At 40.1% G+C, this 26,488-nt stretch overlaps 1 protein-coding gene across 1 annotated transcript; it reads right to left on the bottom strand.

The window, feature by feature from the left end:
* Positions 1-830: 830 nt before the first annotated feature.
* Positions 831-25,976, bottom strand: LOC121938061 (phosphatidylinositol 3-kinase regulatory subunit alpha). The gene is made up of 17 exons (XM_088076208.1): positions 25,771-25,976; positions 23,621-24,090; positions 20,616-20,745; positions 19,294-19,386; positions 18,932-19,003; positions 15,374-15,490; positions 15,091-15,289; positions 14,383-14,465; positions 9,734-9,839; positions 8,617-8,715; positions 7,652-7,832; positions 7,443-7,568; positions 5,949-6,091; positions 4,629-4,805; positions 4,419-4,493; positions 3,662-3,832; positions 831-3,054 (listed from the first exon to the last, which is right to left on the bottom strand). The coding sequence occupies exons 2-17, from the start codon at positions 23,810-23,812 to the stop codon at positions 2,865-2,867; spliced, it is 2,154 nt and encodes a 717-aa protein (XP_087932334.1). The 5' UTR covers positions 23,813-24,090; positions 25,771-25,976; the 3' UTR covers positions 831-2,864.
* Positions 25,977-26,488: the final 512 nt, after the last annotated feature.

The following is a 26,488-nucleotide window of genomic DNA, read 5'->3' as shown; positions in this document are numbered from 1 at the left end:
ATTTTATAAGAATTCCATTAAAAAAAAAAAAAAGACATGAAAATTACCTGAAAAAACACAAAAAGGAAAGTAAAACATAAAAAAACAAACAAGGAATATAATATCTTCCTTTCTAAGAATATCATTATTACAATACATAACATTATAAAGTCAATTAAAAAATTTATTAATTTAAAGTTGAGTTATTGGGATTAAGTAAAAAAAAAATCCTCCCATCAACCAAAATTAACTTTTACTTAACTCTTTGAAACCTCAGAAAATGTACCACTTCTTTCATAAATAATGTGAAGAAGGCAACGAGCAATTTAAAACTTGATCCCAAAACTTGTAAAATATTTTCACAGAGGAGCAAAGGTCAGTAAAAAACAAAAACAAACAAGGAAATGACCAGAAAATGTGCTTAAAATATTGTGTAACATCATTTTAAATATTAAAGTATGATGAACATACATATAGTTTTCTGTTAAAAAATTAAATAAAAAAATAAACAAACCAAAAAATTGGCAAGAAAGAAAATTACCTTAAAATAATAATAAAAGGAAGGGGGGGGGGGGGACTAAATTACTTGAAAAAAAAACATGATTAAAAAATAAGAATAATTTCACAACATAATTTAAAATATAACTATGCTAATTATATGACAAACTTTTGGACAATTTCTAAAATTTGCTTATTTATTTTTCCAAAGAAATCAAAGCAATGTAAAGGTTTTAATACTTGTGAACGGCCTCTGAACGCAACTCAAGAAAAGTGACGTTTAAAACGGTTAAGTCACACACACGCATGCACACACACACACTGATCAGTCGCGACTGAAGAAATGAAGGAAATTTCTGCAGCTGAACAGATTTTATTCTGCGGATAATTTAAACCAAAGAAAGAGGTTTCTGGCGGTATAAAAGACTTCAGACGCTCAAACAGTTTTTATTCATCAGATCTCAAACAGTTGAAACTTTTCATGACTTGTCAGCGTCTCCTGTCACAGACAGCCGGCTGTGTTCACCGGTTTGGTTTCAGTGTTGAAGGAATGAAATAAAAAACATTTAGTGGGAGACGGAAATGAAGAGAGCTCAAAAAAATTGTTTCCAAACATTTTGAAATATTAAGTCAGCAGGCCTGCGCCCGGTTCAGAAGCCAAACGCACAAAGAAGGAAAATCAACAAAAAACAAAAATCTTCTTTATTTTACGTCAGTAACTTTTACAGGCGGCACTTTTTGTCCTTGAAACTGAAGGAAAAGTCGATCCAGTTTTCCTCATTCCTGATTTTTTTATTATCTCACAGTTTGGATTCAGTAAATCTTTGTGCTGACGGACGTTTATCGAAGTGAAAGAAGTGAAGAATCGTCCATCCGTCCGCTCAGCAAAATGAAACGACACTGACGCGGCGAAAACAAACCTGAAGAAGCTGGACCTTCGAAAAAAACACTGACAGGATTATTTTAGGGAGGAGGAGGAGGAGGAAGAGGAGGAAGAGGAGGAGGCGGCGTTGGTGGCGGGACGAGTCTTTGGATGGTGCCGTTTATTTTTTATCCTCTTAATGAATAAAAAAGCAGGTCGGTCGATTCGCATTTCAAACCTCGTTCAGAGTCTCACAGTGTTTATGCAACAGAAACCTCCTCGGATTGTCCAACGTTTTATCTTTGACATCATCATCATCATCATCATCATCATCATCATCATCATCATCATCATCATCGTCGTCATCGTGGCTCTGTCCTGTGGAGGCGGATCATCCCTCCGTGGGGCTCCACTCTCTCCGACCTCCACTAGACAAAACGAGGCGGCGTTCGGCCCCTCGTGTCTCCTCAGACAGGAAATGAATCTGGGAGACGTCGGCCGCCGAATCCACACTTGAGGTCGTGATCACATGGGACGAGTTTCTAATTTTTACCAATAAATTTCCAGGACTTTTCCAGGAGTCCTCCTGAATGCCAGGCACCTTCTGTCCTCTGGGGTCAAAATGACCCGCCTGGCCTGACTGTTATGTAAAGCACATTGTATAAACAGTCTTACTTCAGCTCAACACATTACCACATTTTTCCCTTCGTTTTGGAATTTAGGCCCAACAGACCTTGTTTACATAAGTATAAAAATTATATTTTGATAGTAAAGGATTTCATTGGGGGTCAAAATGACCTCAAGGACAACACGAAGGTTAGATCAAAGCTAATACTGATGATTTTTGATTTCTGTATAAGAGCTCTGTGTTTTAAAGAATAAAGAATTCAGAGCGGGATCAGAACTGAGTGTTTAAACGTAGCTCAGGGACTGTCCTTTATTTATGAGGGGAGGGGGAGGAGGCACACGCGCCTTTACTGGCTGGATCGTGTATTTATATTACTGCAGATATTTTAGAGAAAATATGTCCTTCAAACATATTTGGCTTTTATTTCTTTAAAAGAATTGGTGATTTTTCAAGGAGAAAAAAGTGTTCATCTTTCTTTTTCCTCTTAAATGTTTCGGTGATTTTTACGCTCTGATGGTTCCCTAAAAACAAAAAGAAAAAAGTTCCCATGTGATGCCGACCTCCAGCGTGTCGCCTCCTTCTCTGATGAGAAAAACAAGTTGATCCTCGGCGCCAAATCAGCAGGACGACGGCGTTCGCCGCCGTGTTTTAGTCTTTTCTCTCTGTCTCTTTTGGCAGCGCTGCTTGTTTTTCCTCACAGGAAGTTAAAGCTCCGCCTTTCACAGTAAAATGTTGAATTCTTCGCTCCGACAGGATGCAACAAAGCGTTTAACTTCACATAAAGCTTCTTAAAGGTGGAGCAGACTCAGGGGCGTCGCCGCGTGAGCGTTAAACGTGTCCGGTTGTGGTCGTGCAGCTGGATGGCGCGGCGGCGTGGATGAGGAGGCGGCGGGCGGGTCACCGTCTCTGCTGGCTGTAGACGGGGAAGGCCAGCGTGACGTTGAGCGAGTCGTTGTGTTGGACCAGCGAGGTGTGCTGGTAGTGCAGCACCAGCTCCTTCAGAGAGCCGTACAGGTTGTAGGGCTCGGCGAAACCGAAGCCGGTGCTCGTCTTGTTGATGACGCAGTGTTTCACCTCGCCGTCCACGCTGAGGGGGACACACAGACAGAGACAGAGACAGAGACAGAGACAGAGGCGGGATCAGACTAAGGTCGCATCAAAACAGCCGAAGACGGAGCGTTTTTCTCAGCAATAAAGAAAGTCCTCAGCTCATTTTAGGCTGAGGATGAACTCAATTTATTTGATTTGAAAATCAAAATTTATTTTCTGATTTTACAGATTCTGGCTGTTATACCTGGTGTCATTTTTGTCATTTTGGCATTTTTTAAAGAAAACACGCCTTTCAAAAACTTTCTACAGAAAATGCTAAAAAAATTTCAAAAGAAAAGAAAAATTATTGCAAAAAATGTGAAAGAAACACGTCTTCTAACTCGTTTTCATAAAGAAATATGGAAAAAAAATCATCTAAAATTCTATTAAAGAAATATCATCAAATTTTTTTTAATCTAAAAAACGAAATAAGAATAATAAAAGAATAACAAAAAAGGAAAGAAAGGCGTGCGGTAAAGTTTTCTATAAGATTTTCTTTTCGGAAAAAAGAAACGTGCATCGAGCAGAACGGGTTAACACACACACACACACACACACACACGCACACACGCACACACACACGCGAGTAAAGAGGCGGGTCTTACACCACGGAGCAGGCGTAGCAGCCCGGCTTGCTGCTGTCTCGGACCAGGAAGGTCCCGTCCCTCTTCCCGCGGAGCAGCGACTCGGCCTGAAGGCGGTTGATGTTTCCGAGACGCCACAGACGTTCGTCGTGATGAGGAAGGTCCTCCTCGTCCTCCACCATGCTGTACTCACTGAGGGGGGGGACAACATGTTAGAACGCGCACGCACACACACGCACACGCACGCACACGCACGCACACGCACGCACACGCACGCACACACACTTTTAGGAAACTGCTCTGTGTTTTCAGTTTAAAAGTCGATAAAGTTAGGCTGCAAAATTAACGAACACAATCACACCACGGTATCGATGCTCCGCTCAGAGAAAACGCAAAGTACTTTCTTAACCCTTTAGGACCTGGATCGACACCAGAACCTGACAAACTGGTTTCTTGTCTCACGAGAACACGGCACAAGAAATGACCAGAAAATTACAAAAAAGAGAAAAACAACGTAAAAGGTGACAAGAAGAGATAGGTTTTGTGATTTTGGCAAATATGGTATCGTTGTCCAAACTATAGACTGATGTGTGGACGCGACAAATCCGATCTGATCTCCTGCAAATGACAGAGTGGACTTTGTGTCTTCAGGATTCGCCTGCAGTCTGAACGTAACAAAAGTGTAACGAAACGCAGCGTCCGGTCCCGGCCGCGCCAGCAGGGGGCGCCACGCTCGGCGATCACATTCACAACATCCACAAACAGATGCACAACTTACTCCTCTGTGGTCTCGTTCTTCAGTCCGAGCCACTCGTTCAGTTTCCTCTGACGGACGCCCTTCTGAGTCAACCACCTGAGGACACACACAGAGGACACACACAGAGGACACACACAGAGGACACACACAGAGGACACAGCGGTCAGCACACACACGTGTTAATGTGTTTCTGCGTGTGTGTGTGTTTCTCAGAGCGTGTGTGTGTCCTACATGAGGTACTGATCCCTGGTCTTGCGGAGCTGGATCAGGTCTGGTTTGATGCTGTTCATCTTCTTGTCGATCTCTCTGTAGTCGGCGGCCTGCTTCTTCAGGTCCACCTCCAGGTGACGCTTGCTGTCCACGATCTCGCTGATCCGAGACTTGAGCTTGTCGTAGTTCTCCATGATCCTGAAAACGCACAGACGCCGTGCATTTCTTCAGACCGGAAAAACTCAGATATCAAAGGCTCCTCTAAAAATCTAAGACCATCTGGACCTCGTTTTTTGAAATATTATAAGAGTTTACCAGAGCGGTCGACAGATTACCGACCTGGCAGATACCTGACATTTTATTTTAATGATCGCCACTAAAATTAATTCATTAAAAAGTGCAAAGAAGCACAGGAGGAACTTTTACTTTGAAAAACCTCACGGAGACTAATTTTATTTTTTTAAGGAGATATAGTTATTTATTCATTTTTACTAAAATTTGGACTTCATTTTATAAAAAAAAAGTTTTCTATACATGATGTTGAAAGTTTTAGTTTTGATGAAACATTTCCTAAAAGCATTTAAATAAAATTTTGTTTCAATTCTTGTTCAGCTGAATTTATCTCCAATGTTTTTGAAAGAAATCAAACAAATTAGATTTTTTTTGTTTAAGGGTTAAACTGGTGAAATAAACTAAAAACTAATGATTTAAAAAAGGAAAAACAAGGGAAAAATGTCCAAAAACCTATATTTCTGTCTCTCTCAATTATATATTCAATAAATTTACGTTACAGAAAAGTGTAAAAAAAAAAAAAAATTCTTTTTGTTTTCTTCTTAATTTCCGGTAATTTCTAAGTTTTTACTTATTTCTTGCTATTTTTTTGGCCATTTCTTGTTAAGCTGCTCACTGCCCTCCAATGTATTTTAGAGAAATTAAGGGTTAAACCTGCAAAATAAACTAAAAACACTAAAATAGCAGCATTTTTTTAACAAGGTGGAAAACCTCTCCTGATTCTTCAGAGTCATCAGTGATGGAAGAAAAGACCAAAAACAAAACTTCATTTAAAACATCAGTAAAATGCAACCTTTTAGAGATTTTTTTTGTCTGAGTAAAGTAGAAATGTTGTGTTTTAAGCTGAAAACCTGACGACAGGTTTAACTCAGTGAATCCAGAGAAATAAATGGATCTGATTGGACGACTAAATTCACCAGCAGGTGGTTTCTTCCTCTGTCGTCATGGCAACTAGGGCTCCTTCGTGTGTGTGTGTGTGTGTGTGTGTGTGTGTGTGTGTGTGTGTTTTAAAACAAGGTCTCCGTCCCAGTTGCCGTGGCAACAGCCTACCTCTGGATCTCCTTGTCGTTGCCCTCTCGGCGAAACTTCTCGATGTACTCTTTGCTGAAGCGCTCCTGAGTCTGACACTGCTCCTCGAAGATCTTTATGGTCTCGTTAAACGCCTCGATGGCGGTCCTCTTCATCTGGATCTCCTGAGGACGAGGACGAGGAGGACGAGGAGGACGAGGAGGACGAGGAGGAGAAACAAAAAAGGGTCAGGTGTCTTTGCAGATATCATCTTCCTCACTTCTCTGAAATCTACAATCTGCACCTCTTTCAAACAATGAAAAGTAACTAAGTACATTTACTCAAGTAATGAACTGTTCACATTTGAGTATAACAGTGTATATATACACGTTAAAAATACTTTTTCCATCACTGATAACTGACAGTAATTCTTAAAAGATGCTTTATTTTTAAATAAACTGGATGATTATTTTTCTAATTACCTGTTTCTCATTATCTTGTTATTTGTACGTGGCTGTAGCTGTGTTTTAGTGTACTTTAGTGTACTGCAGCTGTGTTTTAGTGTACTTTAGTGTACTGCAGCTGTGTTTTAGTGTACTTTAGTGTACTGCAGCTGTGTTTTAGTGTACTTTAGTGTACTGCAGCTGTGTTATAGTGTACTTTAGTGTACTGTAGCTGTGTTTTAGTGTACTTTAGTGTACTGCAGCTGTGTTATAGTGTACTTTAGTGTACTGCAGCTGTGTTTTAGTGTACTTTAGTGTACTGCAGCTGTGTTATAGTGTACTTTAGTGTACTGTAGCTGTGTTATAGTGTACTTTAGTGTACTGCAGCTGTGTTATAGTGTACTTTAGTGTACTGTAGCTGTGTTATAGTGTACTTTAGTGTACTGTAGCTGTGTGTAGTATACTGTAGCTGTGTTTTAGTGTACTGTAGTTTTCTGTAACTGCGTTTTAGTATACTTTAGTGTACTGTAGCTGTGTTTTAATGTACTTTAGCTTGTTGTAGTGTTGTAGTGTACTGTAGCTGTGTTGTAGTGTACTTTAGTGTACTGTAGCTGTGCTGTAGTGTACTTTAGTGTACTGTAGCTGTGTTTTAGTGTACTTTAGTTTTCTGTAACTGCGTTTTAGTGTACTTTAGTGTACTGTAGCTGTGTTTTAATGTACTTTAGCTTGTTGTAGTGTACTGTAGTGTACTGTAGCTGTGTTGTAGTGTACTTTAGTGTACTGTAGCTGTGCTGTAGTGTACTTTAGTGGACTGTAGCTGTGCTGTAGTGTTCTGTAGCTGTATTGTAGTGTACTTTAGAGTTCTGTAGCATTGTTGTAGTGTACTGTTGCTGTGTTGCAGTGTACTGTAGCTTTGTTGTAGTGTACTGCATCTGTGTTGTAGTGTACTTTAGTGTACTGTAACAGTGCTGTAGTGTACTGTAACAGTGTTGTAGTTTACTTTAGTATTCTGTAGCTTTGTTGTAGTGTACTTCAGTGTACTCTAGCTGTGTTGCAGTGTACTGTAGCTGTGTGTTAGTGTACTGTAGTGTACCTGTGAGGTTCTGGTGTACTCCTCGTACAGTCTGTCGTACTCTCGGTTCTTCTCCTGGTACTGCAGGTGATACTCGTGGAGCTTTTTACCCACAGCCTCGATGCTGTCCTCCTTCACCACCTGGTCCTGAAAAACAAAAACAAGTCGAATCAGACTCTTCAACGACGGACAAACCAGCACAGTGGATGCGTGGTGGTCGGCGTACTGACCTGCTGGTGTTTGGAGACTGGGTAGAGCAGCTTGACGTCCAGTTTGGGGTTGTACTGGGCGAGGGACTCATGGCGGTAATGGTTGATGAGCTCCACCACCGAGCTGAAGGTTAAAGGGTCGGAGAAGCCGTACTTTCCCTCCCGGTGGAAGATCTTTATCAGTTTGTTGTTGCCTCCTTTCCTGAAGGTGTTCAGTACAATTGTCCATTAAAAAAAATATTTTGGGTGGGTCGACCCTTTTTAAAATGAGCATACTAGCTTGAGCTCTTAACAAAAAAAAAGAAAAAGCTACAAGAAAAAAAAATTAGAGGAAAAAAACAAATCAAAATAAATACATAAATAAAAAACTGAAAATAATTCTAATTGATAATTGTTAATAAAGATTTCTAACCTATTTTTCTAACTGTTATCTTCAAATAAATTCTCTCTCTCTTTCAGTAAGAGTATCTTTCCCTCTGAGAGTGGAGGTATAAAGTGGCAGAAAATTTAAATAATTAGTACCTCAAAATTGTATTTTGGAAAATAACTAATTGACTGATTATTCTATTGATCTTTTCTTAAATTACTCGATTGATTTGACAATTACATCTCCCCAAAATACATATCAAAAACTTGTCTAATAGGACAAGTTTTTGATATGTATATTAATATTTTAGTAATTTCATTCAGTCGTCCTCCCTAACAAAAAATGAAAATAGCTTATTATTTTATGATTTGTGCATTTTTTGTGTCACTAATGTGATATGTGATATTCTAAAAAACAGTTATAGCATATTTGGACATTTCTAGCATTTTAGGATATTTCTCAGATTTAAATTATTTATTTTAATTACGATTCATCTTGATGGAAAGATGAATATCTGACCTAAATTTTATGAAAATCTGTGTGTGTGTGTGTGTGTGTGTGTGTGTGTGTGTGTGTGTGTGTGTGTTTTAAATGTGCGGCGACGTGTTGAACACTTTACCTCAGAGTCAGAGTGTAATCTCCGTGCATCTTAGTGGAGGCGTCTCGAACCAGGAACGTACCGTCAGCCGTGTCTCTCAGCTTCTCGTTCACCTCCTCTCTGCAAACACAGAAAACACACACGAACACACACTTATTCACATCCCCCACTGCAGTATAAGTACTCAAACCACGCTGTAAAAATACTCTGCTACGCTTTAATATTACACACAAACACTCGTATCGCTCTGCACGCAAAATGCTCTTTTCAAATCAAGATTTAAAAAACATTACACATTAATATAATTTTCTACTTTCATTTTTATTTAGTTTATTTTTTAAACCAACATCAGTAAAAATCATAAATACAAATACTCATTAATTTTCAAAATGTTAAGCCTTTAAAAGACAGATTTTTGTCATGATGCCACCATGTTTTTAAGTGAAAAAAACAAAAGCAAAGCAAATACAAAAACTGAATGATGTTAGTGTCCTCCTCCTCAGTGTGTGAGTGTAGCTGCTGACAGTCTGGGATATGTCAGTGTGTGAGTGTAGCTGCTGACAGTCTGGGATATGTCAGTGTGTGAGTGTAGCTGCTGACAGTCTGGGATATGTCAGTGTGTGAGTGTAGCTGCTGACAGTCTGGGATATGTCAGTGATCAGCAGCTACATTGACTGTGACAGGTCACCTAGTGGAAATAGCATGTATTTCCTCCATATGCCAAATATGGTCAAAATGACCTCATCAGGTGGAAAATAGTCAAAATGACAAATTCAGAGTCAAAAGCCCAGAATGACACCCAGAAATAATACAAGTCCTGTTTTTCTGCTCTGATGGCTGTGGGATCAAAAATGTCAGTTTGAATGGGTTTCAATGGAGCATTTTTGGACCTGAACAGTCTGAATGTAACTATTTAGTTTCCACAGTGTATTTTAGACTTATTGTAGGAGCTGAGCTGCAAATTCACTGATTACACTCAAATACACAATCTGGACTACATTTAGGACACATGCATCAACACACACACAATTATCACAACAGGAATGTTACACATGATGTTTGTGTGTGTGTGTGTGTGTGTGTGTGTGTGTGTGTGTGTGTGTGTGTGTGTGTGTGTGTGTGTGTGTGTGTGTGTTACCTGGAGATGTCTCCCCAGTACCACTCGGCGTCCTGCAGGGAAATACTGTTGTTGAAACTACAGGAAGCAGCTGGAGTCGAAGACTTTACCGGTTTAGGAGGCAACGCTGCAACAAAAACACAAAGAGAAAAAAATTTAATTTCATAGGAACTCTCCTCATCAGTGTGCGTGTGTGTGTGTGTGTGTGTGTGTGTGTGTGTGTGTGTGTGTGTGTGTGTGTGTGTGCGCGCGAGTGTGTGTGTGTGTGTGTGTGTGTGCCGTTAAAGTCTTTTCTGCAGGTAAATGAAGCTGACGACAGTCAACAAGAAGAATATTGGAATAGCTTTTTAAAATATATATTATTATAAAATAAATAATGAATTCAGAACAGGATTACAACTAAATATTTTGGGGTTTTTTCATATTTTTTTGATGAAAATATTTTGGCTTTTTTTTCGTGATTTTTGATGAAAATACTTTTGGATTTTTGTTTAGTTATTTTTGAAGAAAATGTTTTGGCATTTTTTTGTCTTTAAAAGTTTTTGGTAATTTTTTTCTTTAAAAAATGAAAATCCCCAAAAGTGACAGCATTTATTACAGCTAGAAAGCATCAATGCAGAAATTGTTTTTTGTTGGATTTCAGGAAAAATAACCAGCACTTTAGGATATTTCTAGGACCTATGGGCATTTTTTACGATTTTAGAACATTTCATGGATTTTAGTGCGTTTCTCTGATTTTAGGACATTTCTCCATTTTGTGATGTTTCTAGGATTTTAGGATGTTTCTCAGATTGTAGGTCCAGGTCCAGGTCTGAGCTCCTACCTGGACTCTGCATGTTAATGTAGCAGAGGATCTTGTCTCGCCCCCTCAGCGGCGGCTCGGCCTCGGCCCTGCCGCCGTCCTCTCGCTCCATGCCGGCCTCTAAACCTTTCTGCCGCCTCCACGACGCCTCAGAGGTGAAAAACCAAACCCGGATCCCCCCGTTCTGGATCTCATCGTGTCCTGACTACAGCTGATCCTGCCTCGAAAAAACTGACGTCATCTCTGAGGAAACGGGTCTGGGACACGTGCCGCTGCCCGAGCTGGATCCTTTCTGCAGGTTTCCTCTCTGTCTGCAGGTCTGCTGGTTTTAGACTCGTCCTCAGAGAGACCAGCAGCCTGCGGGGACGCCTCTCTGTGCTCTCATCTGAAATCTGCAGCCGTCTTTCAGCGTTTCAACATTTTAAAACGACGCAACTTTCTCTGCGTCCGTCTCCCTCTGCGAGTCTCAGTTCAAAGCTCAGGAGAGCAGCTTGGAGATGTGTGACATCACCGCTGCCCTCAGCCAATCCTGCCACGGCAGTGATATCACCGAGGCAACGCCCCCCTCCCCTCGCCTCCCCTCACCTCCCCTCGCCTCCTCTGCTGCATCTCTCACTGTGTGGACGGATGATGTCATCGTTTCAGCTGCTCAGGCTGAGACTCAGAGCCTGAACGGACGCTCCGGCCGACGACCGAGCGAGTCCAGAAACAGTCTCACGACAGTAACGACTCATTAATTACTGATTAACTCTTAATTAATCAGTCAAATGTCCCACAGACCGACAGTCTCCGCTCAATCGCTCTGCCCGGGGGACCAAAACACAGCAGGCTTTCAGGATGCTTCCAGGACTTGTGGACATTTTTAGGACTTTAGGGTATTTCTAGTGTTTTAGGACACCTTTAGGGTTTTAGGAAATTTCCTGAATTTTAGGATGTTTCTCATATTTTAGGACACTTCTAGGACTTAAGGACATTTCTAGGATTTTAGGGACATTTCCAAACTTTCAGCACGTTTCAAGGTTTTTCAAAAACATTTCTAGGATTCTGGAACATTTCTAGGATTTTAGGATGTTTTTAAGTTTTTAAAATGTTTCTAGGATTTTAGGAAGTTCCTAAGATTTTAGCACATTTCTTGGGTTTTTAAAACGTTTCTAGGATTTTCAGACGATTCTAGGACTTTAGGATGATTGTAGGATTTTAGGATATTTCTAAGATTTTAGGATGTTTTTAAGTTTTTAAAACGTTTCTAGGATTAAGACATTTCTAGGATTTTGGCACATTCCTAAGATTTTAGCACTTTTCTAGGTTTTTAATACGTTTCTGGGATTGTGGAACATTTCTAGGATTTTAGGACATCTCTAGGACTTTATTCTAGGATTTTACGATGATTCAAGGATTTTATGACCCTTTCCTGGATTTTATTACATTTCTGGGATTTTCGGATGTTTTTACGTTAAAGCACATTTCCAGGATTATAGAAATTCGCTAAAAAGGACACACTTGTCATTAAAAAACAGGACTAACAGAAAGTAGAGCCTCGTGGTGGTCGGCTCGACCCTCCCCTTAGAGAAAATGAGCGTCTGTACGAGATTTAGTGCCGAAGCATTTCATTTTTTGGGATATTTCTGTCAAAGCTTATCATGTTATATCAGGTCCTGATCTTTGGATCGCAGCAAATCTTCAAATCACAGAAACTGAACACTGAAGCCGCAACAACAAAGTTTCAGCATCAGCGCCTTAAATATACCTAATGTTCTGTTCTCAGGGATATTATTTTTTTTAAAAAGTATTTTGAACTTCACAAATCCATCAGAGTTGAACTGAGAACTGTGTATCACTAAAAAAAAGAATCTAAAAGCATCTAAATGCAAAGCTTGCATTTAAATCAGGATCAGTATCATCAAAGAAAAAGCCATCAGGTTTAAAACCTGAACACACGATTTAACTTTCAGCACAACTTTTTTTATGTCCAGCTCTGATTACACAGGAAATCACTGTTATTACTTTTCTAGATTATTAAGATTATTAATCATTTTCAGATTTGTCCTTCTGTAACTTCATCTAAAAGGAAAAAGTGACAAATGTCTGACTTTTAACCCTTCGGATTGAGCAACAGCTGCGACTTGTGACAGTGACGCAGCTCCGGTGTGGCGCTGCATCACGACTCTGAGAGGAACTGAGAGCGATCACGACGTTTGAGTTCAACAATAAAATCAAACCCGTGTAACACTGGAAGACGCAGTAACAGCGTCACGAGCCTCATTATTATCATGTTAATAATTCAAAACTATAAACTTAATTTTTTTTAATTGGGACCTTCAGTGTTCGATCAGGCAGCTCATGCAAAATAAGTTTTTATTAGATTCTTATTTCGGTCCTGAGCACCGCAGATAAACGAACAGACACGAATGAAGAAAAACAGACATTTTTTTAAAAAATCACAAAGTCGACTGTTTCCTGTTTCTTTCTCCCTAAAAATGAATGCATACGGCTGAGACCTGCTTATTGTTGCTGTTTTTAGATTATGATGTTATAGAATCTGCTCTCTGTCAGCAGTGGTTTGTTATTAACCCTTTAGGACCTGTTTGCTTAATTTTAGTCTCTTTTCTTCTTCCTGTTGTGATAACTGTGTGTGTGTTGATGCATGTGTCCTAAATGTAGTCCAGATTGTGTATTTGAGTGTAATCAGTGAATTTGCAGCTCAGCTCCTACAATAAGTCTAAAATACACTGTGGAAACTAAATAGTTACATTCAGACTGTTCAGGTCCAAAAATGCTCCATTGAAACCCATTCAAACTGACATTTTTGATCCCACAGCCATCAGAGCAGAAAAACAGGACTTGTATTATTTCTGGGTGTCATTCTGGGCTTTTGACTCTGAATTTGTCATTTTGACTATTTTCCACCTGATGAGGTCATTTTGACCATATTTGGCATATGGAGGAAATACATGCTATTTCCACTAGGTGACCTGTCACAGTCAATGTAGCTGCTGATCACTGACATATCCCAGACTGTCAGCAGCTACACTCACACACTGACATATCCCAGACTGTCAGCAGCTACACTCACACACTGACATATCCCAGACTGTCAGCAGCTACACTCACACACTGACATATCCCAGACTGTCAGCAGCTACACTCACACACTGACATATCCCAGACTGTCAGCAGCTACACTCACACACTGAGCATGGATATGGAACCAGATCAAGGCCAAAAGGTTTGTTAATTTGAAAAAAAATATATTCAAAAATAAATAAATCTGAAACTTAAAGTTCAATTTTTGATCTTGAATTATGAAACAAAAAAAAAAATCAAAACCATTTAAAAAAAATTTTTAAATCTAGCATGTAGTATATTGAAAAATAATGTAATTTTTTTGTGGGTTTTTTGATTTATGTTTTGTTTTCATCTAAAAATATAATGACAAAAACCTGGCATTTGAAGACTTAAAGTCTGAAAATTAATGAATATTTGATATTTATGATTAGGGCTGATGTTGGTTAAAAAATAAACTCAATGAAAGTAGAAAATCATATTAATGTATAATATTCCTTTATAGCTTGATTTTGAAGAGCATATTTTGTGTGCAGAGTGATATGAGTGTGAGTAATATTAATGCAGGCCTTAAAGGGTTAAAATAAGACAAATAAAACCCCAAAAAAACAAAAAGCAAAATTCAGCAGACACTGAGAAAAGACAGCACACTATTATTCCCAATCATTCAGCACGTTTTGATGGATTTTTTTGTGTATGTGGTGGCAACGCTGCGGGAGGAGAACCCTGACGAAATGTGTACACACACACACACACACACACACACACACACACACACACACACACACACAGAGAGAGTACAGACCTGGTGCAGCCTGGTTCATGTTGAGCTCACTGGTTATCAGAACCTCCAGGACCTGGACCAGGGGATCCAGACTGGACTCAGACCTGAACGAGAACAGACTCACAGTCAGATTCAACAGCATCACTCAGAAGTCAGGTTCACACACACACACACACACACACACACACACACACACACACACACAGAAACACACACAGAAACACACAAAATCACATTATATATTTATATATATATATATATATATATATATATATATATATATATATATATATATATATATATATATATAAAAGAAATTCACTAAAATATTTTCTTCAAAAACTTCAAAGTTTTCTTTAGAAAGGAACGGTAAAATAAGTTCAGACTCAAATCATTTAAAGGTGTACGCCTCTTCCCTGAGCCAACATTAAAAACATACGTCCCCCGGTGCTTAAACATTATTGCCCCCCCACCTAAATAAAGAAAACTCCCTCAGTTGTATTTAAATATTTAGCTCGAACCCTGCTCTGAATTCATTATTTACTTTATAGAAATATATATTTTAAAAAGATATTCCATTATTCTTCTTGTTGACTATCAGAGATTTATGTGTTTAGAATATTTCTGTGTTTTGCCGTCACGTTCAAAGAGTCTTATTTTCTCTTTTGTAATATTGCTCTTAAATTATCCAAAAGTAACGTAATAAAAAGCCGCTGAACCGTCTCTCACCCTGCGGCCTGTCTGAACAGCAGCGGGCTGAAGCTCTCCGCCAGGTTTCGGGGGCTCAGCTGGTTCCTGGCGCCGTGCAGACACAGCCGGGCCAGGTGGCGGACCACGCTGAGCAGCGTCAGGCCGTACTGGGCCGGGCAGGCCGGCGAGCTGGCCACGCCCCGCAGCACCTGGGCGCAGTCCTCCAGGTCTCGGACCTCTGCGGACACACACACCGAACCGTTAACACACGTGCCTCCGGAGCGCCGCAGCTGTCCGCACACAGAGGCTTCAGCCATCTGACCTTGAACGGCGTGAATCATGTCGGCCTGCAGCGAGGACGGGAGGACGGGACCGGGCAGGTCCTGCAGGAACCGGAACACGCCTTCACACAGGGACGACACGTCCAGCTGCTCCAGGTCTGAAAAACAAACACGAGTCGTCGCCTCTGAAAAACCAGCACAGCTTCAGGCGGAGGATGATCCAGACCGGCCTGCTGCCAAACACGGAAACTGGGACCGCAACGTCTCCAGTTCATCTCAAGTCTCAAACCTGTTCCTACGGGAACAACAAAGTACGTCGAGTCGAGTCGAGTCGAGTCGAGTCGAGTCGAGTTGTATAGTATCGATTCTTGTCAAGTCTTGTCGTATGGTATCACATTGAGTCGTGTCATTTCATGTCGAGTTGAGTCGTGTTGTATCGCATCATTTTGCATGGTATCATGTCGTATGGTATCGAGTTGTGTCCTTTCATTCTGAGTCGTATCATGTCGAGTCGTATCATGTCGTGATGTGTCGTGTCATATCGTATCGAGTCGTTTCATGTCATATGGTATTGTGTCGCAACAAATTGTATCGTGTCGTATCAATCAATCAAATCAATCAAATCTTTATTTGTATGGCACTTTTCATACAAGGAGTAACACAAAGTGCCTCACAGAGATTAAAAACAATAACAGAAATGAAAAACATCAATGAAAAAAATCAAGAAAATACAGACAGCCTGACCCTCCCACCCCCACCTAGACGACGCAACAACACACACACACAATCATGTAGATATTCCCACACATATTCGCAAAGGCACCTAACATCCACCCTTACCACCCACACACACACGCACACATACACCAACACACACCAATTGTTACTAAAGAGACATGGCTAGGCACTGAGACCTGAGGCTAGGGAGAAGTTATTTTGGGGCTAACCTCACTGAGAGAGGTCACGGTCCAGCAATCACTGGGCGCCAAGCCACAGAGACCATCCCAACTCCGGGCGGACAGGAGTGCCTGCACTCAAGATGCCGAGCCCTCTAGCCACCCGGGCCAACAGTCCACGGTACAGCACCCCCAATGGTGGACCAGAGACCACTCCCAGTCCGTAGGCCCCGATGAGGAAACACTGAAGCGAAAAACTAACACAATAAAATAAGGTAAAGAACATAAAAGCTAAGAACGTAAGGGACTGAAACAGTAAAATAAGACAAAGAATACAAGTGCACAGTAAAATAGATTAAAGGTTATAACCGCTAATAATTAGATAGATAAATAAATGGGAGACTAAAACAGTGGGATAAGATAAAATAAAAAAGTAGAATAAATAAATAAATAGTTAGTTAGTTAGTTAAAAGCCTGATTGAAAAGATGGGTCTTGAGCCTCTTTTTAAAACCTCAACACTGTTCAGATCCTGAGGTTCTCCGGGAGGTTGTTCCACAGACGGGGCCATAGTAACTGAAAGCCGCCTCCCCATTTCTTTTTAGAGCTAACTTGTGGTATGGTTAAAAGGCCAGTGCCGGAGGACCTCAGGGTCCGCGAGGGTTGATAAGGTAAAAGCAGCTCAGTTAGGGTAAGAAGGCCCAAGACCTTTGAGACACTTAAAAACAAGTAAAAGAACCTTAAAATCAATCCTGAAACGCACCGGGAGCCAATGAAGCGATTTTAAACCGTGTAATATGCTCCCGCCCTCTGGTCCTCGGCCAGCACTCGTGGCGGCCGTAGTTCTGCAATAGTTGTAAATTGAAATGTTTTGGGAAGACCAGAGAGCAGGGCATTACAATAATCTAGACGACAAGAGATAAAAGCATGCATCAGTACTCCGTGCTGGCCTGAGAGAGAAACGGGCGGACTCTGGCTATGTTCTTTAGATGATAAAACCAATTTTTGTTGTGTGTTTTGATGTGTGGGATAAAAGTAAGCTCAGAGTCAAAATCACACCCAGATTTGTTACAGATTGTGATGTTCTAAAAGCCTGTAACTTTGGTAAAAGTCTTCTTCTGGCCTTCAGGACCATGACTAAAACCTCTGTTTTGTCCTGGTTGAGCTGTAGGAAATTTGCTGCCATCCATGAATTTATGTCTGAAATGCAGTTAAAAAGGGCATCATTAGGCCCTGTGTCATCAGGAGACACAGCGATGTACAGTGTTGAGTATCGGCCAGCATAATCCATGAAAGCTGATGCCGTGACTCCTGGATGACGCCCCCAAGGGGAAGCATGTACAGATTAAAAAGAGTTGGGCCTAAAATTGACCTTGGGGAACCCCACACTTCTTATCTCATGGATTCCTGAGGAACATGTATCCATTTCACAAAGAAGTGTCGATCTGTGAGGTAGGAGTGAAACCAGTTCAGAAATAGTACCAGAGAGGCCGACCAGGTTCCTCAGTCTATTTAATAATGTGATGGTCTACTGTATCGAAGGCGGTATGTTAGATCCAGTAGTACCAAGACAGTGATTTTATGGTTATCTAAGTTGAGCCTGATGTCATTTAAAATCTTTACAAGGGCCGCTCTCGGTACTGTGATTCATCCTAAAACCAGACTGACACCTCTCTAAAATGTTATTTGTGGTTAAAAGTCATTTACTTGGTTAAACACAAGTTTTCCAAGATTTTACTTAAGAATGGTAAGTTCATACAGGTCGATAATTATTAAAAATGTTAGATCTAATTGTTTTCTTCAGAAGGGGTTTCACCACCGCCGCTTTTAAAGGAGGTGGGGAAGACAACCTGGCCTGAAGAGAGCAATTCACCATGTATATCAATTGTTCCTCAAAGAATGCATGAAACGCTTTAAAAAATGGAGGGAATTGGGTCTAGGAGGCTGGATGTGGGCTTTACTTGGGAGAAAACTCGACCAAGTGTCCTCGCATCTACCAGGGCAAAACTCTCTATCGCGTTGTATCGTGTCGTATCGTATCGTGTTGTATCATGTCGTATCGCGGTTGTATCGTGGTCATCGTATCGTGATCGCGGTAATAAATATCGTGTCGATCGCGGTCGGTCGTGTTGTATCGCGGTAATAAATATCGTGTTGTATCGTGTCGTATCGTGTTGTATCATGTCATATCGTGTTGTATCGTGTCGTATCGTGTTGTATCGTGTCGTATCGTATCGTGTCGTATCGTATAAATATCGTGTTGTATCGTAATGTCGTGTTGTATCGCGGTCGATCGTATCGTATATCGCGTATCGCGTAATCGTGATCGTGTCGTCGATCGTATCGTGTTGTATCGCGGTCGTATCGTATCGTGTTGTATCGTGATCGCGGTCGTGGTCGTGGTCGTATCGTCATATCGCGGTCGATCGCGGTCGTATCGTATCGTGTTGTATCGTGTCGTATCGTATCGTGTTGTATCATGTCGTATCGTGTTGTATCGTGTTGTATGGTTCATGCAGTATTCTCAGCAGTAATAACTAAGCATTGATAAATTCATACACATACATACATGTATACATACACACACACACACGTATGTATATGTAATTTTGTAGGATCGACTGAGCTTGTTAACGTGTCAGGTAAAATTTTGTTTAATTAAACACGTGTGACAGCAGAGGAAGAAGAAGAAGAAGAATCCTCACCAGCGTCGGCGAGCTGCCGGACGTCCAGAGCTCCTGAACTGGGACTACGATACACACCGGGACTGTCCAGACCTGCAGCAACACACACACACACACACACAGGAAATCACCAACACGAGACACTATATATATCGTGCATCCCGAAAACCTCGAGGACTGAACGGCTGCAGGGCGACACGACGAAACTCATGTTGAGATTTTTGTTTGTTTTGTGTTGATTTAACAGCTGAGTGTGTTTTTTAGGTTTCACCTTCACAGCAGCAACAACAGCGACACATGCACACGGTACTGGATATGTTTCACGTCTTAACGTTCATTTGTGTGTGTGTGTGTGTGTGTGTGTGTGTGTGTGTGTGTGGTACCTTTGGCCTCGATGGCCTCCATCAGTCTGCTGAGGAGGGGCGGGGCTGTGTCCGGGGGCCCGAACTGTTCAGGGAGGTCTGGCAACACGAAACCTAAAAAAACAAACACAATTAACAGTAAAGACCACAGTTTATTCAATTAATTTAACCCTTCAGGGTTTGCCTTAATGTCACACACACTCACATCGCTCTGCACACAAAATGCACTTATCAAAATCAGGCTATAAAAAAAATTATACATTAATATGATTTTCTACTTTCATTATTTTTTTAACTAACATCAAACCTAATTATTAATATCAAATATTCAGTAGCCCAGAATGACACCCAGAAATAATACAAGTCCTGTTTTTCTGCTCTGATGGCTGTGGGATCAAAAATGTCAGTTTGAATGGGTTTCAATGGAGCATTTTTGGACCTGAACAGTCTGAATGTAACTATTTAGTTTCCACAGTGTATTTTAGACTTATTGTAGGAGCTGAGCTGCAAATTCACTGATTACACTCAAATACACAATCTGGACTACATTTAGGACACATGCATCAACACACACACAATTATCACAACAGGAAGAAGACAAGAGAGTAAAATGAGACAAACAGTCACTAAAGGGTTAATTAAGTTGATCTGATCCATTATATTTTTTTTGAGTGTTATTTTTAGGCCTGACCTCGTAAGTTGGCCATCGTGACTTTTACGTAAAAGTCAGACACGAGAGCGACATGTTAAACTGCTCAAACTGCTTTTAATGTGAAAGGGTGGCAGCAGGAGGAAGCAGGTAACAACAAGCAGATAACTGCTGCTGCCTGGCCTTTACCACAACACACACACACACACACCCACACACACACACACACACACACCCACCCACACACACACACACACACACACACACACACACACACACACACACACACGCTCAGTAAATACAAAAAAAACACACTTCCTGTGTTCTCTGGTGAGGCTGGTGCAGAGCGGAGATCTGTTCAGTCAGCAACCGCAACCCGTGTGTGTGTGTGTGTGTGTGTGTGTGTGTGTGTCACCACTTAAATCTTTGCTGCTTTGAGGTTTTCTGTCTTGTGATTTAAGTACAAAGAAATTCCACGAATTTGCTGTTATTTTGTGCGTGTGTGTGCGTGCGTGCGTGCGTGCGTGTGTGTGTGCGTGTGTGTGTGTGTGTAACGCTGCTGCTGAGGAAGCCGCTGAAGGAAACTGAAGTGTGTGTGAGTCACACTGAAATAGTTTTCAGGCTCAAAAGTTCCTTCAGAGAAAAATCAACCTGCTTCAAGAATCGATACATTTATTGATCTTTCGGCGCTCACCCTCGGACTCGGAGTCGGCCCTCACGGACGCCGCAGACGGCGGCCTGGGTGGGCGGGGCTTTGGTGTGGGCGGGGACATCCTCTTTCTGCCGATGAACTCCACGTACGTCCCCGGGAAGTCGCCTTTCTCCTGTTGGACAGAGAGGGACGAGTTAGAGACGTCGAAATCTCACAAAGACCACGTGATGATGATTATCAATAACACGAAACGTCACCGATTAAGAGTTTATTCCTACACCATAAAAAGGTCCCGCAGATAAATATACCGGTAGCTGATCTTTTCTTTTTTCAGTTTCATTTTTAGGCCAGAAATGAATCAAAAGTTTAGTTTCTGTTTCCATTTATGTAAATATAGATGATAATAATAATAATAATAATAATAAATAAAAACCTCTATGGAGAGACAGAGAGAAACACTTTAAATAAACATAAATAAAAATACTGCAAATATTACTACTTCTACTACTAATACAAGTAATAATAATAATCATAATTTTTTTAAATAAATACATATGAAAAAATAAAACAAATATACAACAGTAAATATTAATAAAATGGCATTTAAATGAATTAAAAATAAAATAAACTGAAACAAAAAGGAGAACAAAAAGTACAATTTAGAGTAATAAGAATAAAATTCTTATAGTGCAATAAAAACAATATTTTTTAAAGAATAAAAAATATTTGCTGTTAGTTATTGTGCATGTGTAGAAAGAAAAAGAAAACAAAAAGTACAATTTACAATAATAATAAAAAGAAATAATAATAAAGAAGAAGAAATTAAAACAATTTACTAAATAAAAATGAAACAAAAAGGTAAAATTCACAGTTTATTTTATTATGTAAATAATAAATTAAAAATAAATGGAAATAAAAAATAAAAAGTAGAATTTACAGTTAAATTGCCTTTTTTTTTTAAGGACAGGTATATTGTTCCTTAAGAAGTACATTATTTAAGGGATCTTTATGCAAAACTGGTAACAAACTTGTCCATATTAGATTTTTTTAAACTCTAAAATATGAAGAGTAAAAAACAGTAAAAACTGAGTAATGATCAGGCTGTGAAAGATCTTCGCTCAGCTGTGGATCTTCCAGAGAAATTTAAACATTTAAACATCAGTTCATGTCTAAACTGACACAAAAAAACATCTGCAGATCAACAAAAATAAGTCAATTAAAAATCCTTATCATTTTGAGGATCAAATCATTTAAATCACTGAAAAAGTTAAAACCAAAGAAACATTTGCTGCCTTTTTAACTGAATGTTAAAAAGGTTAAATCAAGAGCAAAAAATTATGAATAAATGAAATAACGATAAAGATAATAACAATAAAGCTGTTTGAATGTCTGGGGGGAGGATTTTCTTTTGGCTGGCTGAGTGAGGAGGATGATATCAGCCGAGGCGCACGCTGAACGGAAAATCTGACATTTACAAAGATAAAATCAACTCGACCTGCCTGAGCCGGCGTGAGGAGGCGGCCGGCCTCCTCCATACAGCAGCAACACAAAACACACAAAAACCAGAGACACTCATCCATCGACGCTTTTTATCAGAACGAGATTCACTGTCGAGCAGGTTTTCAAATATTCTATATTTTGGTGCATGTGACGGCCGGTGAGGCCGCCAGAATAACTTAAAGCTCATAATCAAAGTTTTAAGTTGAATTAAATAAAGCTTTGGCTTTTCTTAATTCATCTTAATTCATCTGTAAGTCGACGCGGTCGGTGAGGTGCAGAGTTATTTCTGAGTTGAAGTCGAGGCTTAAATTTAAAGGTGAGCGCGCCTTCGCCGTCTCGCTTTTAAATCACTTCTAATAATTATATATTTGAAATTATGTTACGGAAAAAAACAGATTTTGTTTTTTAAAAGAAAATCTTTCCTGATTTCCTGAATTTTCGTGTAACTTTACTTATTTCTTGCTGATTTTTAGGCCGTTTCTGAAGTGGCTTATAGAACATTTTTTCTTATAATTAGATATTTGAAATTATGTTACTGGAAAGAAATACTGAGCGTATTTATTGATAGACTTTTTAAAGATCTACATATTTACACACTGTGCCGACTGTTATATATTTTTTGTTCGTATATAATGGTGTTGTTGCTTATTTCTATTTTCTATAATTTTCTATGCTGCCTCAGACTGATGAATAAACCGTAATTTCTCCTCGGGGATCACTAAAGTATTTCTGATTCTGATACTGAGCCTCGTCCTGTCTGAACTGGGACGAAGCAGAGCGGGCCGCGTGTGAGCCGCTCACCAGACTCACAAACCTCGGTACTGAAGGTACTGCACTCAGCCGGCTCCGATCACACCTCCCTGACAGATCCCATTTCATTTCTCTCCACAGTCATTCCTCTGCCTCAGCCGCAGCCCACAGGCGCTCCTCAAGGCTCCGCACTGGGCCCCCTCCTCTTCATCATCTACATCCTGCCCCTCGGTCAGATACTCCGCCACTTCAATCTGGGCTTCAAATGTTACGCTGACGACATCCAGATCGACCTCAGAACCAAATCCCCCTCCCCCCACATCCACTCCCGCCTCAGCAGTTAAAGCCCGGATGCAACATAATTTCCTCAAACTCCTCCTCATCGTTTCCAAATCCACTCTCAGCAAAATCAATAACCTCACGCTCACCACTGATGGCACCACTGTCCTCTCCTCAGGCCCGCAACCTCGCCGCCATCTTTGACTCCACCCTCTCCTCCCTGCCAAGTTGTCAAAACTTCCTTCTATCAACTCCGAAATATCGCCAACATCTGATCCTCTCTCACACCCCCCGCTGCCGAAATACTACGAATACTGGTATCAGATCCTCCTCCATCAACAGACTCCAACTGGTGCAGAACGCAGCAGCCCGACTCATCACACGCACCAAATCTTTGCACCACATCAGCCCAGTCTTAAAAAACCTTCACTGGCTTCCTACATAAATCCAGTGTATTATTATTATTATTATTATTATTATTATTATTAGTACTATTATCTGTCAGCGTGTAGTCGTACCTGTGTGGTCTCGTTGAAGCCCGGCAGCCAGCCGATCTCCGACGGTCGTTCCTCGGCTCCGCTGCTGCAGCCGAGAGCGAGCAGCGCTCCTTTACTGACCAGCAGCATGTCTCCGACGTGCAGGTCGATGTCCTCCTCGCGCTCCTTCTTGTAGTCGTAGAGCGCTCGGTACTGAAAGCCCTCCGAGCTCATCGTGACGTCCGAGTATGGCTTTACGAGAACTGACAAAAAACAGCTGTGATTTTTAAAAAATATATAAAACTTTGAGTTGTCCTGAGTGGATCTAACGTGGAGAGCGCAGAGCGAGCGAACGCGGCAGCTGTCGGCGTGTCTCTCCTGTCTCCATGTCTGCTAAAGTCCTGTCATCCCTCCAGGCCGAGCCGCAGCCGATCGGTCAGAGCGTCCTCGCTGTTCATGAACAGAAGTCTCAGCAGAGGCGGAGGCCACATCTGGGGAGGCGGCGGATCAACCTGAGAGACCGAGAGGAGGGCAAAGGTCAGCCACGACAGCACGAAACTATCGGTCAGCAGCTGGTTAGACTATCGATCGACAGTTTGTCATTTAATGTGATGTTAAATATTCTCTGCATCCAGCCTCTCCACAGCTCCCGCTCTTTATCTCTTTATAACAGCTTTATAACACATGTAACTAGTGACATTTTGGATATAATTTTGCTTGAAAAAAGTCTGTTAAACATGATTTTATTCTTCTTTTTTGCCGTGGTACTCGCCTTTCTTACCAGCTTTTACCAACTGTGCATCAGCTCAGTGTGACGGTCTGTCAATTCAAATGTTAACTTACAAGATACAGAGTGAGTTACCTGTCTAATCCGGTCAATGCAATTTCTTTTTTAATCATTTAGTAATTAATTTAACTTCCTTATCTGACTCTTTTTACTCTGTTATTGTAATTCTGTATCTTTTATTATGTTTTTCTATAATAAAACCCGTTTTACTTCATTGATTTTTTTCAATGATGGTTTATGAAACTGATTGATTATGAAACTTACCATATGAAACTTACTATAAATCCATTATGGTGATCATTCTTGGACCAATATGTACATTAGTGGGTTAAGTATTATGTCAGCTTTAAACCTATTTATTTATCAGTTCCTGTCAACAAATTATCACTTACAAGCAGAATAAATGTAATTTTTTTAAAAATCCAGACTGCGTTAGATGAGCTGGAGACAAATCTAACGTTTCTAACGCATAACTATATTTGTATTATTTTAAATATGTGTATATCAAAAACATAGACTGAAATGAACACAAAACCCGCATAATTGTGAAGGGGCTTGCGTTTAGGGAACAGAAGGGAACCTGTTCCTGTCAATGCAATTACCGAAAAGCGGATTAAATGTAATATTAAGAATTTTCAGACAGAGTTATATAAGCCGAAAAGATCAATACAAAGTGTCTAACATGAAACAGCTTTTTTTCTATAGATATACTTATATTATAAAGAACAGCAGAGATGAAGACAAAGCACGCAGAGTTTTAAAGGGGCTTCCGCTCAGTAAACGGTGGAGAATGAGGACAAAATGATCTCATTATTTTAAAAAATGGAAGTACTTTCCCAATTGTTGCGTTAATTACAAAAATCATAATGAAACTTAATATTGATTCATTTTCGTAATTATTTTAGACTAGTATGTACGTGGTTTAAAATTCTTAATTTCTCAGGTCCTGTCAGGAGATGATCTCTGACAAGCAGATTACACAAAAAATAAAGAAAGTACAACCTGCGTTACATAGGCCGAAAATATCTATATGAAGTGTCTAACATTAAACGTTATTTGTTCCACCTAAAATATACGTATATAATCACATAATCTAAGATGTTCAGAAAACACGCAGAGTTTTAAAGGCGCTTTCGTTAGGTAAACACCAGCGAGCGAGGAAAAAACGGATCAGACTGAAAACGTGGGCTATTTTCCGGATTGCGCCGTTAAATAAAGCAAACGTTAGTAAAGACTCGTCATCTAGAGCTCATACGGAAAGTCTTTATGCTAAATGTAATAAAATAAAGCCATAAAGGCGGCAGGAGTGCGGCTCAGACGCCGCGGACCCTCCAGGAAACGGGAAACGACAATGCATGCCAGCGCTAGCCTAGCCTGTTAGCTTCGGTCGCTCCAAACGTCTCACCTTTTGGTCGATTTTCACCGATTAAAACCTCCAGCGGATCGAACAGCGGCCGCCATGACGGAGCAGAGAGCGCAGTCAACGTCCAGGTCTCCTCCAAACTCAGATACTCCGATATTTTTATCGATTATTTCCAATAATAAGACGCTCGTGGCTCAGCCGTCTGAGACCCAGCAGCGGACTGACGTCAAGCTCGCGAGCACCGACGGCACTTCCGGCGAGGGCTGTCAAAATAAAACTGATATCGTAGTGTAAAGATAAAAGGGACTGTTCGTTATTGTGGGGGGATAATAATATAAAAATAATAATGTAATAATAATAATAAAACAATGTTTTTTATTTCGGCTTAAAGGAGGAGCATACAACTTCAAATGGCTTTATTTTGTATCAATTGTATGACCAATTTTAAAGAAAAAATGCCTCCTGAAGGCACGTTATTGTTTTTGTATTTTAAAAATTATTTTTAAAAATATTTTCTTTCTATTGTTTTTCAATCCTTACTTTTTAATTTTAAAATCTTTTACATTTTTTTTTAATTTTTAAATCTTATTTTCTAATAAAATGATTATATAAAATGTGGAATTTTTATTTATTCTTTTTTGTTTAAAAGAATGTTTTCTTTATTTTTTTAATTGTTTAATGCTCCTTATTTTTTAAATACTTTAAATTCTAAAATGTTTTTTAATTTTTGAATTGTTTTTATTTGAAATGATTTTTTTAA

Source organism: Plectropomus leopardus, chromosome 4, assembly GCF_026936395.1.
Source record: "Plectropomus leopardus strain MGB_pleo_1.0 chromosome 4, ASM2693639v1, whole genome shotgun sequence".
Taxonomy (NCBI): Eukaryota; Metazoa; Chordata; class Actinopteri; order Perciformes; family Serranidae; genus Plectropomus; species Plectropomus leopardus.
Note: the sequence above shows the minus strand (reverse complement) of the source record. Positions and strands in the feature narration are given on the sequence as shown.